This window comes from Acinonyx jubatus, chromosome C2 (genome assembly GCF_027475565.1).
Source record: "Acinonyx jubatus isolate Ajub_Pintada_27869175 chromosome C2, VMU_Ajub_asm_v1.0, whole genome shotgun sequence".
Taxonomy (NCBI): domain Eukaryota; kingdom Metazoa; phylum Chordata; class Mammalia; order Carnivora; family Felidae; genus Acinonyx; species Acinonyx jubatus.
In genome coordinates, this window is record NC_069384.1 from 65256854 (window position 1) to 65274323 (window position 17470).

The 17470-nt window shown below is 43.3% G+C and overlaps 1 protein-coding gene across 1 annotated transcript in view; it reads right to left on the reverse strand.

The window, feature by feature from the left end:
- Positions 1 to 17160, reverse strand: part of FSTL1 (follistatin like 1) — a 53305-nt gene extending 36145 nt beyond the window's left edge. Inside the window, exons 1-2 of the mRNA XM_027060934.2 lie at positions 17008 to 17160; positions 16794 to 16850 (exon numbers count right to left, since the gene is read on the reverse strand). Of these exons, the coding sequence (XP_026916735.1) occupies positions 16794 to 16850; positions 17008 to 17010 (60 nt within the window). The 5' untranslated portion in view covers positions 17011 to 17160. The remainder of the gene's footprint in view (positions 1 to 16793; positions 16851 to 17007) is intronic.
- Positions 17161 to 17470: the final 310 nt, after the last annotated feature.

The following is a 17470-nucleotide window of genomic DNA, read 5'->3' on the forward strand; positions in this document are numbered from 1 at the left end:
AGCAGTTCAGATAGCAGGAAAAAAAGTGCAAAGGTTGTGAAGCAGGGTGAAATTTGTTATGTTCCTGGAACAGAAAAAGCCCAGTGTAGCTGCAACATAGGGTCTAGCAGGGAAAGCAGTGAGAGATTAGCTGGGAAAAGCAGGCAAAGCATGGTGCATGTATGACCTTGTATGCACTGATAACAACTTTGTATTTTATTCTTAATGAAATGGGGAACACTGGAGGATTTTTACACAGTGATCAGATACGTGTTTCACAAAGATTGCTATATAAAGAAGTAGATGGAGAGAGGCGTGAAGGAAAAAGGGGTGAGCAGCTAAGAGGCTACTGCAATAGTCCGGGCACAAAATGATGGTGGCCTGGAGTAGGATGGTGGCAATGGAGACTGATAACAGTCAAAGAAGAGGTAATATATTCTGACAGTAGAGCCAGCAGGACTTGCTGATGGACTGAGAATGGATAGGAAAAGTGAAAACTCCAGAAGAAGACTCCTGGGTACTTTGAGTTGATAATCAAAAAATACCCCAGCCAGATTTAGATAGATATGGACATGGCCATACCAGCGTCCAGTATGGAGTCACTCCCAGAAGGATCTTCCCTTGGACTGGCCCTGGGGTCCAGATAGGTCCCATGCCTTCCCCATGCCTTCTCAGTGAAATTGCATTAGTTTAGGAAGTGGGTTCAACAACCCACTAAGACCTGGAGTCAGGTGTAAATGGACTCTGCTTATGAAAATCTGTTCAGAATGGACCCATGTTTCCAAACTGTTCCATGGAACACAGCACTGAAATACTAATGGAATATTGGAAATGGTGTTCAATGGCAAAATGCCTGGGAAACACTGCTTATGATACTTTCCTCCTAGAAAAGAAAATAAATAATGCACATGAACATTGTAAGGTTCTAAAAAATCCTGCAACTAAAGAACCACTTAACCTAGCACATATATTAGCATTACTCAATACAGTTTGAGAAACATGGGTCTAGAATCTGTATGTCTCTCCCTGCAGTTTTCCTGTGCCTTAGAATTCAAGCAAAAACATCAAGAATAACAGCTACTATTTACTGAGCACTTACCTTGTGTAAGGTACTTTATATCATTATCACTCTTGCTATATACTCTATACACAGGTGCCGTTTTAATTTATAGCTTTTACATTATCATTTGTTCTTGTGAGTTTTGCCTACAGACCATATGTTCACTTCACAAAAGCAGACATATCTTCTCTGATTGTATAGATCAGCAGTGTTCATTCATAGTATTTCCTCATGCAGCACATAAGATAAAGACCAGAAATTCTCCACTTTATCGCCTCATATTCATTTACTTACCCCACTACAAGTAACAGTGAGAATTTCTTACCCTCATCACTGCCTCTCTCCTCTTCCTTCAGGCTTCCTCATTACTAGTTTCCTTCTTCCTATTTATTCCACTTATTTCTAAAACAAGAATTATTTGGGGGCAGTTCACATGCTTTGAACACTCTTGGGCTTAGAATTCCCTACTTTCTGTCTCCCTTTCAAAGAAATATCATGATATTCAGAATATGGCTATTGTCACATCTAAACCTAGGGATTGGTAATCTAGAGCTCGTTATTCTCAGCTGTCTGGAGACACACACACACACACACACACACACAGGCTCATTTCACCAACCTCAACAGAGAGAAGATTTTCTCCTGGAGAAACAATAGATCACTGGGAATGAGGAGGTCTTTACATTCCAGGCTACTGGAACATGAGTCATTACGGCTCTTAAATGACAATGTGATTTATTTTACACTGGGCAAAATAATCGTAGCATTACGTAGAAAAATAACCCAATCACCAAACGAAATACAGCCACTGTGGAGGACCGCAGCTCTCTCTCTAACCCACCAGCAATTCAATGTTGCAACTTAAGCAAGAAATGAAGAGCCTTCTATTTGATCAAATATGTAAAGAAAATTAGAAGTGATCTAAGCTGTAAAATGACCAATACAGTGGGCTTAACAATCTTCAAGCATTGGTTGTTCTTAGAGGATTTATTATCTTCATAGTTTTCTTAGTTTTGTCTAAGCAAACAGAGAGCCTAAATAGGGCAAGTGACAAACACAAAAAAACAACTTTTATAGTTTCTTATTATCCTCCAGGTTGTATTGCACATGGTTTTTTTTTCTTGGATTTTTTTTACTGAAGTATAATTCACATACTAGTTGTTTTAGGTGTACATCATAGTGATTTGATATTTTTTATATATTACAAAATAATCCCCATAATAAGTCTAGTTACCTATACATGTTCTTTTGCAGAAAACAGAGAAAAACACAGACTGTTGTCCAGTTGTATCTCTCAGAGATAAAGCTATTAACTTAGTAATTATCCTTTAAACAATATGGCCCCCAAGTAGTTTAGGAAATTTATTAAGAAATAAATCTAGGGGCGCCTGGGTGGCTCAGTTAAGCATATGACTCTTGATTTCAGCTCAGGTCATGATCTCATGGTTTGTGAAATGCAGCCCCGCACATGGGGCTCTGTGCTGACGGGGTGGAACCTGCTTAGGTTCTCTCTCCTCTCTGCCCCCTACCCCTGCTCATGCTCTCTCTTTCTCTCTCAAAAGATATAAACATTAAAAAAAAAAGAAGGATTGCTGTTCATTCTTGAAAGAAAGAAAGAAAGAAAGAAAGAAAGAAAGAAAGAAAGGAAGGAAGGAAGAAATACTTCAGTGAATACTGAATACTGAATATACCCAATGTTCAGCAAAGAAGACTTCAATGTCTGGCCTCTTTACTCAAAATACTTCCCAACACCATTCTCCCTTCTAGTCCCATCCCCCCAAGAAAGGAAATTGAGAAACCTCTAATGAACTCACACCTGAAGTAGGTGTCCTTGTCCTGGAGTTTTCTTTGATCATTAGCCAGCCCTTAGTGCCATGCAGAAAATTACTCTTCTGTTGAACATGATGCAGACACCAATTAATGCATGGAGTGGAAAGCTTTACCCTAAAAATAAATAGCTAAACCAGGAAGTCTGCTTCTCTGCATGTGGCTGTTGGCAAGGCCAAGGCCACACAGGATAAGAAAGGAAAGAAAATAGAAAATGCCAAGGATAGAAGACTAGAGGAGGGGTGGGGGACAAAGCACAAATGGACTCACTCCTGAAAGATTCTTAAGAGTCTAAGGGAAAAGAAGTCAGCTGAATTCTCCTGCTTCTGACATAGACCTCAGCCTGACCCCAATTAATTGTAGCATCATAATTTTGGCATACAGAGAAGACCCAAGGATAAGGATGTCCCTGGAGGAGTGAAACTAAGAATATCAAGCATTTGTGACACCTGCCTGCATCCCAAAGCAGGTTTTTGTGAGCTGAGGCGGGCTACCCCAGAAACCCCACCTGGGTCCTCCTTATAGGGACCTTGTCCATAAAGGGAACTCAAGTATGTCTGAGTCTGTGCCCAGTTTAATAGCTTTTAGCTGCTCTAACAGAAACTCTACACATCATCAATTTCTTACTGAAGTTTAGATGAGCCAAGTATCCTAGTGAGAATCACCAGAAATTTTTCTGTCTTTGCATTCTTTATCTATTTTATTTTTCTCTGTTGCAAATATGCCACAAACTTGGGTCCTTCCCCAGCACTGAAAATAGTTAGCCTAGCACTAACAGAAGACAGCAGGACATGCTAGCTATGGGATTTGAAAGGAAAAACATACCTCTTAATTTTGGAATGAGGTAGGAAATGAATGAATGAACAAATGAATAAATGAATAACATGCACTGATAAAGTTAACGCTCATTAAGAAGCTTCACAACCACAAAAATAAGCCCTCCTTATCACTATTTTCTATATGCCTTGGCTCAGAAAGGAATCAAGACAGTATAACACAGATCAAATACTGAACTAAATTAAACGAAACAGTCACATTAGGGGAAATTTAATAACATACATGCTTCTCTTCATTAGTAATAGAAATTTGGGGTTTTTTGTGAGGGAAGTGTATTTGAGCTAAAGGTAGACAGTCATACTCTCCAAGTAGTGAAATCTAACTCAATGTCAATTAAGTAGCAAAATGTATGTGTGTGTCTGTGTATACAGGCTATTCTGGGGCACAGACAATTTTAATTCAATTCTGACACTTGTGTACAAGTAGATTTATGCAGAAAACCACAGGCAACATTGGGCGGCCCCATGCAGGACTGACAGTGGGTACAATGTAGCATACTGGGCTTCACTACTGGTATTTAGGAATTGGAGTGCAGTTAAGATACTAAGCATTTAAATGGAACTAAAACATCAGTGTTGGCCTCTGTTTCCTTACTGAGTTCACCCTTGCAAGTCACTTGATTTAACTGCTGAGGTCAAGGCCAAAGAGCAGTGCCCTCAGCTATAACAGCCCTGAACTGATTTGGAGAAAGGCATGGGGGCCAGGGCAGCAACTTCATCAATACCTGTTCAGGAAACCCAGGATCCTGGTCATGGGCCAGGTAGCACTGGTGACCCAGAAAGCAATATTAGGGTCCACATAGCATTTTCAAACAGTTATTTTTATAAGCCATTTCAATACTACATCATCATCATCATCAACATCATCATTATTTTAATTTTAGAGGCAGAGAATACACACAAGTGGGAGAGGGGCAGAGGGAGAGAGAGAAAGAATCTTAAGCAGGCTCCACACTCACTGTGGCAGAGCCTGACGTGGGGCTCGATCCCATGGTTTTGAGATCCTGACCTGAGCAGAAATCAAGAGTCACATGCCTAAACCAACTGGGCCACCCAGGCACCCCTGCGTCGTTATTTTTAATTTATATTTAATTTCTATTTTAACTTATATTTACAAAGGTCAGAAGAAAGTTTTGTCTTTGTTTTTTTAATCAGTTCAATAAAAGCTCAAGTTGCACACTTTAGAATTCTGGGTTGTCTTCCTTTTTTAAAAAATTCTTCGCTCAACCCCAAAGAGACCCAGCATCCTTCATTTCTTGCCCAGTGTTGTTGAGCAGCTGGTTTCTGAAGTGGAAAATCAAGTGGTTCCTTTCTATAGAGTAAACAGCATTTGGGATTCCTGGGCATGCAGACGGCTTGGGTGCCACATGCTGTACTATTTATATTGCACTCCATATACGCAGGAGACAGTAAGACACACAAAATGCCAACTGCTTTTAGTCACTCTTTTCCCACTCCTGGGCCAGCTTCTCTTTTCAAACCGCTCCTCCTCAGGACCATCGATTAAGACAAGAGCTAATCAAATATCCTAACTCCATTAAGAGTATTTTGACAATCCAACCTAACATGTCTGCCTCCTTTCCTATGGATAGGATTTCTGGGCTGGGTTCCAGAGCTCACCTGCTCTAACCCCCGTATTTTCAAGATGAGGCGGCTGGTGACTTGCCCAAGTTCATACTACCAACGGAAGGCAAGAGGCTCAAGACCTGGGTGCCACTGTCTGTTGTGGGTTGTTCACTCCAGCCCATGTCTGGCCAAGAAGCGGAGGCTTGTTTGAAGCCAGCTCACATCAGGGATATCTGTAAGCTCAGACGCAGCTTCAGCCAGCACTGCTGGTATTTCCTCAACTGCGAACCTCTCCAGACAGCTGAAACCTGATGGTCTCATAAATTCACTCACTTGCTTCTTATGTGTGCGGCTCATGCCAGTCTCCCCGAGACAGTTTGAGGCCGACCAAGAAAACTGGGGAAGTGAGTGAGGAAAGGCAACCCAAGCGAGAGCTGCAGAACCGTGCAGATTGTGCTAAAAAGGCATAGTGCCAAGCAGACACTGTCTAGACTTTAACCGGCCCCTCCAGAGGGGGGTGCGGGAGGAGGGGGAGTGAGGCCAGAAAGCCTGCTTGCTTTTTGTTCAGCTAATGCAAACACATGACACCGCCTCTGACAGGCTCCAGGCTGGGAGTTCACTCAGTCTAATAAGACATTTCTTCCTCAGGGCTGGAATTCAGCTGTGGGCTGAGGGAGGCTGTGCTAATCCAGCAATCAGGGAGAAGCTACGAATGCTTTTCCTAATTCCTGGGGAATCACAGTTCCCAAACTAGATGGAGTTGGGCAACAGCCCAACGTAGCACATTTGTGGGTGCAAAAGAACAGGTTTTTTACATTTCTATTTGTATTAGCTAAATCCATGAGGAAAACCCACAAAAATACAGAACTGGCTTTTGATGGAGGCCTGTTATGAAAATTTTAGAAGACTCTGAATGATATCAATGTATAAAAGTACAGACGGAGAAATGGCCACCGTGGTCCAATAAGCATCACGTATCTGAGAGAAACTGTTGGGTTTGGGGAACTCTGTGTCTCAGTTGGAAAGAAGGCGCCCGTCGTCTGGGTGGACAGACAAGCTCCATGCCAGGGCTCATTGAGTGCAGGATGCAGTCAGCCCCAGTGGTCCGCTTGGCCAGCTGCACTGGTACAGTAGACAGTCTGAACAACCATACACAGCAACTCAGCTGGAGTTTTTTTAGAGCTGCCTTTCAATCTGGTCTTACTCAATGTGGAACATCTGAATGCATCCGAAGGACAAAAAAATTGCCTTAAAACATCCCCCGAGTCACTGAACACAAAGCTCCAAGTGCTGTAATGTCAGAGAAGCAGCTGAACCTGAACCAAGTTAGATCAGATGCCTATCTATGTGGCCAAAATGACTAGGCCTGGTCATTTTTTGGGGGGGTTGTTTTCAAAGTCACTTTCAGAAATAAGACACAATGGGCCTGGAACACACAGCTTTTGCTTTGAGAGCTGAAGTCTGGGTTTGTATCCTGGCTTTACTCTTTATTAGGTGGCTGATTTTGAGTAACTAACTGTATCCTCTCAGCTTGGGTTTCTTCATTGCTAAAATGAAGATTGTAATAAATTCTCGGGTTGTGAGAATTAAATACGAGAAGGCTCTTGTCTTCTCCTCCTGCTGTTGTCTGGCTACTACTCATTTTTCAGGGCGCAGATTGTGGAGGCCTCTTGGAGGCCTTCCCAGACCCCCCAGGGCTGGCGTAGGTTCTCAGGCCTGTCCTGGCACTTACCACACTGGATCACTCTGAGCCTCTGCTCCTGTCTCCCTCCCTCACTGGACTGCAGGCCCCTTAGGAACAGGGTCTATGTCTTAGTCACCAGCACTAACTTAGTGCCTGACAGAGAACAGGTTTGTGATAGTTCTTTCATTCCTTGAGTTAACTTTGTGAAATTTTACTTGATCCTAGATGGGTGAAGCAAAACACTGCGTGAAAACTTTGGGGAGCTTTTTCTCCGCATAGATGTGAACCTGGTGGTCTGTGTGGGGGGGGGGTGAGGGGGGGTTGGCAGCTCCTAATGTGGCGCCAACACTCCAGGATGACCTCGCTTCAATGGTGGAGGAGGAAGCTGAGAGAGACAAGAAGGGAGAAGGCAAAGACACAGAGGAGAACAAGGAGCAGCACGGGGAGCAACAAAGACCTGGCTCTGGGGCCTGGGATCAGTGGCCATGTGAGGGTGCAGTCAGGGCTGGCCACCAGACACAGCAGTGCCCAGCGGAGGACTCAAGGTTTGTGTGCCAAACACCCAGAGCGTTGCCTTGGTTCCCAGAGGGACAAATCCCAGTCTGCTCCAGGAATACTTCCCTACCCTGTCTTTGAGAGTATTTATTTTTCAAACAGTGAAAGCAAAGGGTTCTATTCCTTTGCGTGATCATATGTTCCAAACCCCAAATTTAGAATTTATGGCCCAGTAACAGGCATGCTATGGGGGACGACAGCAAGAATAGACAGAAATGACCATCCCCCCAAAAAACCCAAGATATCCGGTGGCCACCTCCGTATCTAAGAAGGAGAGACAGAGGGGAGAGAAAAACTGAATGTGGAAAAATTCCAAGAGCTAGCTAGCTAGCTATTTATTTAAATGTTTATTTATTTTTGAGAGAGAGGAAGACACAGAATCTGAAGCAGGCTCCAGGCTCTGAGCTGTCAGCACAGAGCCCAATGCAGGGCTCAACCCCATGAACTGTGAGATCATGACCTGAGCTGGTCAGAGGCTTAACCAACTGAACCACTCAGCGCTCCTCCAAGAACTTTATATCCTCTTTTCTTTGCTTTTTCTCCCTCTTTTCCTTTTGGTTCTCTCCCTCATTTACTGTCTTTAGGGAGAACTTATGCTAGTTTGCACAGCCCACTGCCTGTGCAACGGGAGGGGCTCAACGAGGACCTAATTCTCTTTCTGCAGGAATGATAGGGTTCTGACTTCACAGAACTGACAGTATCTAGAAGTTTGAAAGCAAGATTGGCTCAGTAGAAGCAAGAGTTCTGATATGAATTCTCGGTGTCAAAGCCTCCACTGAAATAAATATCCATAGCCTAGTTGTCTTTTTTTCTTTTTTTTGAGAAAGAGAGAGAGCAGAGAGGAAGAGAGAAAAAGAATCCCAAGCAGTCTGGACATTCAGCGTGGAATCCTACATGAGGCTTGATCTCAAGAAAATGAGATCATGACCTGAGCTGAAATCAAGAGTCAGACACTCAACTGACTGAGCCATCCAGGTGTCATTTAAAAAGGTGATCCTTAATCTCTGGAGAGTAAAAGAGGCAAGGAGAGTTCTGTAAGCCATGGACGTGCATGTGCACACCTACACCCACACCCCATGGGTTTTGGAGCTCTTCCAATAAATAGATGCCACTAGGATGATAATAATAGCTAACACTGTATTCTTAGGTGCTGAGCCACGCTTCTAACTGCTTTACATGTAATAAGTCATTCAATTCTCACAAGTAACCTATGGAGTAAATACCCTGTAGTATGCCCATTTTATAGATAAGGATACAGGCCCAGAGAGGTTAAGTAAGCTTCTCAAGATCACAGGGCTAGTAATGGTAGTGCTAGGATTTAAATTTGGGTAATCTAGCTCCAAGGTCTTAGCACTTAACCATTATGCTACACCTCCTCTCAAGGATAAACATAGTAACAGCCTGAGCCAACACACAGGTTGTACAAATACACACAATGCCTAGTAGATGTTAGTATGTAAGTTGAGAATTCTCTTGTTGAAGTCATTACAGAGTCAAAAACATTCTTTCTCAGTGCCTACTAGGGGCTGCTAAGAGGCACTTGATTGTGTCTCATGTTGACTATGTTTCATGAGTAGAGGAAACCTTTTCCAGTTTCCATTGGTTAGACAGACAGAGAGATGGCCATTATTCCCATTTTACAGATGAGGGAAATAAGCTCAGGGAGGTTAAGTTACTTGCACAAAGCCTCAAAGCTAGACAAGGGCAGAATTCAAACCAGCCCATTACCCAAAGCCCTTGCTCTTAACTGAAGCTGCAAGTCAGAGACAGTAGGTGGCTTAAAAAAGGTAACATCATCAAGAAAGGGGTGGAGCAAGACTTTGAAGTCAAGGACTCTCATTATTTTATAACATCTTTCTTAATAATGAGAAGGTGCTTGTAACAGGGTCTGTGTAAAAGATAAAACTTGGAAACACCCAGATATGGCAAACAAGAGAAGAGAATGAAGGAACTCAGTGGAAGGCTTGAGTGACCTGAATACGGGAAACAAGAGAAAAGCATCGGCACTCCGTGAACAGACACAATTTCCACACAAAAAGCTGCCACCTTCTGGATAGGTTGGTTGAGTGGTCAAGGTAGACAGGCTGAAAATGGCACCAGCGACTCAAGTGGAGCCTCTCAAGTTCTGAGAAGGCATCCATCCCTATGCTGCATTTCAGGGTTTTCTGAACCAGCAGCAAGAGGTGAGGAAGGGAGTGAGAATTTCTGTGAAAGCCATAAATCTGGGCCCTAAAGTTGGCCAGGTCCTTTTGAGCTGCACAGGAGCTATGGTGGTAGTGACTCCTTAAGAACAGGGACCTCCATGGTATTGCCTTTTAGTTCCACACTATTCTCAATAGCAGCATATGTGCAAAGGGATTGGGATAATGTCTGGAACTTCAGTAGATCAATAATTTATACTCATTGACTATCACCGAAGGGCAGAATGAAAGACTGTGCGGAAAAGACAAACTTTGCCTCAGACACAAAAATTTTAAGTCTTGAATGACATAAAAAGTAAAGACAAAGAGCCACTTTCCTTCTATCAATGCAAGCCAATATCCCATGACACACATATGTATAAATCTGAGCCTGCAACATGTCATGGTTTTTGTCATGTGTCACACGACTTGTTTTGGCAACAGTTTAGCTGGTCAAAAATAGTGTCCAGGATTATTCAGGGAACATTTGAAGGGTCATAAATTTCAGACTTAATCCTGGGAATAGCTTATTGGTGATGGCTTCCAAATGAGCACATAAAAAGTCTGTGAAAGATTTCATTGAAATCCTCCAACCACAGCAGAAAATGCAGATTTATAGGATATATTTTGTACTCCAACTACCCAAAGAGCTTTCTATTAGCAAGTTACTGCCAGATGGCTGCTAATGCAGGAACTGTTATCTATGACAGCAGCAGCTCTTAGAGAGCCTTAGCAAGAACAACTGTTTACTCCATCAGAACACCCAAGAAAATTCTCATTATCATATTCTTGTTGATGGCCAACATTAGAGGGTTTGGCTCACTTTAAGGTGTTGGAATTTGTCTAAAGAAGTTAAAAGCTTGGGCCAGGAATAAAGTGCTCTGTGTGTGTGTGTGTGTGTGTGTGTGTGTGTGTGATTTCATCTATTCACTACCCTAGTCATACCACCCATTACCCCATGTTGTCTTTGTTTCACATGGTCCTGAACTCTGCCTTTTAATCACCTTAATTTTGTTTAAAGATATACCAGTGTTTGTCAGATTGGATAGACTTTTCCAGAAGTAGTGGCAAATATCTTTTATCTCACATGCAGACTAATTGCTAGTGGCTACCCAGAACATTGCTGAGGATTTTCAAACCTCCTCCAGACTCAGTAGGACAGAATCCTATGATTGATTAGCAATGTCTGTCATGGGGAAAGGAGGGGGTAGTGGTGATGTGTTTGCCATGCTTGTCCCATTACTGCATGCCGTTTATCTCGTAGTGTTACCTCATACTTATTTTTATTGCCTACAGTGTTTAGTAGGCTCACCACATACATTTGTTGATTGATTTTGATAGTTTCTCTGAAAGAAGGGATGCAGGGCTGATTTATCTTTAGGTGGTGGAATTATGGTTGATTTTATTGTTTGCTCTCATCTTTTCCATATTCTCTAAGCTTTTTATGAGCATATTATCTTTTCATATTTTATCAGAAAATAGCTCAACATTTTTATTTAAATAAAAGAGCATATACTAGGATGGTAAATTCCTCCTGAAAAAAGGAAAGGGATCACAAGAATCCTCAAGATGGATTTTAAGATTTTGTTACACTTCTCTACAAATCTGTACACAGTTGTGAGAATAAGGCACAGAGTGGAGGGTGTTCTGCTTTTTAAATTAAATCACAATCATTTGCCAGAGCTTTAAAAATTTTTGTAAACATAACTTTTAGTGGCACATATTGTTGTTAACTCTTAACTCTTCCCCTACTGTTGGATATGTAGTAAATTTTAAGTATTAGCCATCATAAATAATGTAATAGACATCTTATGTAGTCCCTTTGAAAGTAATAATGGCCAGGGCAAAGTGATCAAAAAGAACTATTTGAGTTTCTTTCCTTGATTTAGTTTCTCAGTGTAGATTATATTGAGCCCTGGAATATCCATCTGCAAAATAGTCAAGTCAGCTCCCCTAAAGCTGATCCAAAGTCTGCTAAAATGGATTAATGTCAAAAAAGACTGTATTTAACTGTGTTTGCTATACGTCCTTATAGTTAACAAGAAAATCAATTTTCTGCTATAAACATTGCTAACTATAAGCTAAAATGCTTAAAATAATATCCAAATTGTAATCATCATATGGAGACGGTTAATTTACTTTTTCATTACTTATTAAAGGTTTATCGTTGAAACATAAATTAAAAGCTTGCCAAATGTTACTGGGCCAGACATGAAGAAGATGCACTAATTAAATGATGATCCCTGAGTGATAAAATGTAACTCTGATCGTATCTACTCCTCACTTTTTTCATTGTAACTGCTTCCACACACCAGGAGTTCACAGCCTCCTCTCTGCACCAACTTCCTCAGCCTTGATTGGGTCCTGGCTATATGGGTATATCCAGATGTAAGAGTTCATCAAACTCTATGTTAAAGATTTGTGCATTGTGCTAATGTAAAAATACTTTAAAAATCAAGGGAAGCCCTATGTTAATATAAAAAAGCAATAATTATCATTGTACAGATACTTGTTCATCATATAGTTATAATAATATTACAACTGCCACAGTTTAAGGCATCTGGCCATCATTAGACTGTAATGAAGGCAGAGACCATGTCTTGCACTTTATGCATGCCTCGGCCCTGTGTGTAGGGCATGCTCGGCCTGTGGGGATACTGCCTGATGGGCCCTGTGAAGAGAAGACCCATGCTGTCGATGACTCAACCCTAGAGAACCCCCCCCCCCACCCACGCCAAAGTTACAGGCACCAGAAGATGGCACCTTACAGAAAATTATGCATTTGACCTATAGGACATTAAAAACCTGGCTTTACAAAATGAATCCATCTAAGTGTAAGGTATTTTTCAACCCTACAATATCTGGTGTCATTATGTTAATTCTATTTGTGGCTGCTAGAAATGCTGTCTCCATGTCCGGTTATTTGAAGAGTAGGAAAACGAATACTGACATTTTCAATTCATGATATGCGACCACTGGTATTTACAGCTCATCCTTTACTTTCTCTATTCTCCTAGAAACACATCATTCTAACTCACTGACTTTGAAGACTTTATTTTCTTCTCTGGGACATTACATCCACTGCAGCCCATGCCCCCTGATCTCTACCTCACAGTTCCTCCCCAGTTAGCTCCTCTGAGCCTGGGAAGGGACTCGCGCTTTCCATCACCCAATCCAGGGACCTCTATGGGAAATGAATATGTCCTCCTTCTAAAGACATTTTTGGTGGCCAGGGCCTCAGTTTGCAGGGTGCTTGCCCATCTGTTTTGACTATTCAAGCAGAGTCCCTGCTATGTTTTAACAGTCTAATTTCCAATAGTGGTCTTTAGAATCACAGCAAGTAGTTTATTTGCCAATGAATAAGGAAACAAGATATTATTTTAGTGCTTAATGTGCAAGATGGATATTAAAATCGTAGTTCTGCTGCAGCTCCAAGAAGCAGTCAGAGGATGTGGGCCAGACTGTAGGCCTCCCTAAATCCACCATTAGGATAATTCTGAAGGATACAGAGGAGATCCCACATCAGCCAATAAAACCCCTGGTGGTTGATTAACTTGCATTTTGATAATAGGGTGTAAATGAGAAATCTGGCATCAGAGGGACAATGACCTAATAATCTTCTCACCCATCTGTGTAATTGTTATTATTTTTACTATTATCTTAAGTGATATACTCGCAGTTCATGGGTCAAGTTTTTCCTTACTGAAATGAGCATTCTGATCTGTGAATGAGTTCCCCGTACATGTGACTTATCATGATGAATTTATAGACCTGCAATGCTGGCAATCAGAGTGCAAGCAGAGACAACCACCAAGGGAGAGTGGAAGTGTGCTTAGGTGCTCACCAAGGCTGTCTTTCAGGAGCAGGCAGTTGGGCCACAGGACTCCCTCCAGCCTGCCATGTTAGACTCAGATCCACCTATTCAGAGTCAAGGGCACATGCCCTAATGCCTGGATTGTCAAACTTTCCCAGTCTCCATCAACACCTCTCTGAACTGCTAGAATTCTCAGTGGGAGGGGGATGGGTGAGCAAGAATGAATGAGCCCACACAGCCCCCTCTCAACAGAACCTAAAAAAGGGGTAGCTGTGTAATTGCCAGTTGAAGCACTCCCTCAAGCTGCTTCGACCCATCCCCCCCATTCCTCATCCATACAGATGTTAATGTATAGTCTTCAACAGACTTGTGCCACACTCCCCACCATCCCCTCAAACAGAAATATAAAGGAGCACAGAAGTGAGCTCATGTGGATGGGGCAGAATTTTGTGGGAGGCTGCTAAAAGGAATAAGGGTATTAAGACAAGAAGAAAGTAAGAATGAGAGGAAGCAATAAAAAAAAAAAAAAGTGGTGCCAAGTAAGAGACCATGGAAGACATTCAAAATATAACACTTTCCTTAATGAGATTTGTTAATAGTTTCTTGAATCTAGCCAAACAGGATTTATAGACTGGCATTAATAATGATGACAACCACCTTTTCCCAAATCTGGGACACCTCTAGTTCTGGAGGTCTACTACTGCAAAGGCTTGGCTTTTTGTAATATCAACATGATTTGTCAGGTAATCACATTTAAAAAAAAATATATGTTGAGTTGAATAATTATACTTGTATTAAAGCGAAAAGCACCAAGAAACTAAGTTTATTTTCTAAATGTCATTTTTTAAAAATTCAACAATATTTGTACAATGTTAGCCCTAAAGTCTACTAAAGTGGATTCATGTCAACAAAGGCTGTAAATATCATTAATCTGCTATATGTTTGCTATATGTTGTTATAGCTAGCAAGGAAAAAAATTCTATTGCAAGCAGAATTACACAGTAAAATGCTTAAAATAAATAAATTGCTAGGCTTATTTTACCTTTTTATTAATAATTAAAGGTATATTATTATTAAACACAGGTTAAAAACTTGCCATGTGTTACTCAGGCCAGACATCAAGAGATTGGATTGATTAAAAAATAATCCTTAAGAGTCTGGAGCCAAGAAATGCAAACTGGATCATACTTACTCCTCACTGCTCAGGTACCCTGAGTTCACAGCCTGCTTTCTGCACCAACTCTCAGTTTTCATGCCTCAGCACTTCTTGATTTTAGCTGGGAATTTGGTGGGGGTACTCTTTGCTCTTCCACCTCAAGCAGGAAATTGCTGCTGGGGGAGCTTCCTATGAGAGCAAAGCTTTGCCTTGCAATGCTCCTGAGGGGGAGGGGTGTAGCACAGGCTGCCTAGAATAGATCCTGGACCTTGGGCCACACAGCCTTCAGCCTTCAGTCTTGTGGTCTGGGAACCAAGAGCCTCATCATACCTCACATCTGCATTCCAGTTCACTGAATGATTTCACACACTAACTGGCAATTCTAAGCCTGGCCATAAAACCAACCAGGGATTCACTTCATCCGTCATTGGGCTGCAGCTGCCTTTTGAGGGCCACAGCAGGGATGGAAGGGTGTTCCTTAACTAGGGTTAAATCAGCCAGTGAAGACAGATCCTCCCTCAAATTCAAACCCTGGAAGACAAAATGCAGGAGAAGCAGATCTGGTGTTCAAGATGGGCCCCCAAACATTGAGGGAACTGGATTTAGATCCTTCTTCAGAAATAACTAGCCATGTGACCTTGAGTAGGTTACCTAATCTCCTAAACCTGCTTCCTCCTCTATAAAATAGGGTTAACAACGCTGACCTTATTAAGGTTGGGGAAGATTTAAAAGAAATGATGCATGTAGCCCAATGTGTGCTGTGTAAGAGGCACACCAAACGTGAACTCCTTTTGTGGGATAGAGGTTAAGAACCTGGGGTATGATGCCAGACTATCTGGATTCAAATCCCTATCCCTACCATCTAACAACTTAGGGCACTGGATAAATTATGTAACCTCTGACTCAGTTTTCCCATCATTAAAATGGGGTTTTATTATAACAAAAGTAGATATCCAGTAAACAGGAGCTATTTTTTTTTTTTTTTTTTGTTATTTCATTGTGAGTAAAAACAGCTTGGGTTTCCAGTGCAACCTAGAGTGAATTAAGTGAGAGTTTAATGTATGTGTATTTTTTTTTTTAATCATGAAGACCTTGCATACTTTTATGATTTTTTTCTGGGCAGACTCAAGTTATGATGCTAAGGGTGGGGCTAAACTGTAATATGAAGAAAAAAATTCAAAGAGGGAGAATAACCACCCACCAGGGAGCTATTTCTTTTGTAATGTACATTCCATTTCTTCTCCCTCATGCTTTTTAATTCCTTCCACATTTCCTGCCATAATTATCAAATGTTTGGTTTCTGACCTCACTGTTTGAGAGAGTAGAGCCCAGGGAATTTGGAATTGTTTATTTTCTGTCCATAAACCTTTGAGTTAATGGAGGGGCTTGTGAGTGAAGGGTTTGTTGGTTTGTTTGTAGTGTCTCAGGAAGGTCACTGGAGTTGAAAGGAAAACATTACCAAAAAAGTGCTGAAATACTTTGACTGGAAACGCGGAGCCCCCAAAGAGCAGAGCAATGGATCTCTTACACTTGCGCAACGCTGGATTAAAGGAAAATTGAGACTTTTAAAGGCCGTTACATAGCCCTGATATGAACACAAAATCCGAGAGGACTTTAAAAAGAAAGAAAAAAAAATGCTGGTAATCATGAACTTACTTTATAAAAAAGATTAAAAAAAAAAAGGGGGGGGCTCTCCGCCCTAAAAGAAAAATCTCTGGAGATTCCCCCCGCCCCTTTCCCCAAGGAGTCAGCCTTGGAAGCAAAAAGCCCCCAACTATTCTCAATTTCCTTTTAAGTAAAGGAAAGAACTCAAAGGCGCCTTTTTGAACTCGGCTGCTGCTCTTGTCGCCGCCTCCGTCCCAATCCACCCAGCTCGTCCTCTCTCCCCCCTCCCCACTCTCCCTCCATATTAGCCGCGGTGGGGCTCCCGCTTACGGCCCAAACTACTTTTCCTGATTTGGAGGTTTAAGTTTCGTTAAGTAGCATTTCTGCTCGGAGCTCCCCCCTCACCCCACGCATGGAAACTCCCAGTCCCACCCTGGGAGAACATCCCCAGGACGCACTCCCCGCCTGCCAGGCGCGCACACCCAAGTGGCCCCGGATCCCGAGTTCGGACCTCCTCGGCCGCTCACCTACCTCGGCGTGGACCCAGGCGACCGCCACCAGCGCGAGCGCGAGCCAGCGTGTCCACATCTGCGGAAGAGAAAAGAGCGAGGCTGAAGGCGCCGGGCCCCGCGCCCACCCCGGAAACTTCTCCGGGTCCCGCAGACTCGCCCCCCTCCGCCCGTCCACCCTCGGGCGCCCGGAGGGGTCGGGCCACCGCGCCCCGCGCCGCGCGCCCAGCTCTCACCATGGTCTGGTCCCGGTCTCCGGAGGGCGCGGGGCAGGGCGGCTGCAGCGAGCTCTAAGGGAAGGTGGGAGCTCCGCCGATCGGCAGCCTCGGAGGAAATCCGACCTGCGCTCGCCGCCCCTTAAGACCCCTCCTTCCCCGACTGCCTGCCCCCCAGCTCCTCCCCATTCTCCTCCCCTTCTGCAGCAGCTGCCCCCGCGGCTCGCGGCTCCCGGCTCCGCTCCGTCCTCCCCGCCCCTCGCTCTGGGGAGCCCGCGTGCGTCCCGGCGCCACCCGAACCCCTCTCCCTCTGGCCCCCAGGACGTGGGGGCAGAGGCAGAGAGGGGGCGTCCGGGGGGAAGCTGTAACAAAGGCGGAGAGGGGTGGGGGGCCGAAACCCCACCCCCGGGAGGGGCTGTAGGCTTGCGGCAGCTCTGGCGGGCCGTGGGCGCGGGCTGCGGCGGTGGCCAGGTGGGCGGTGCTG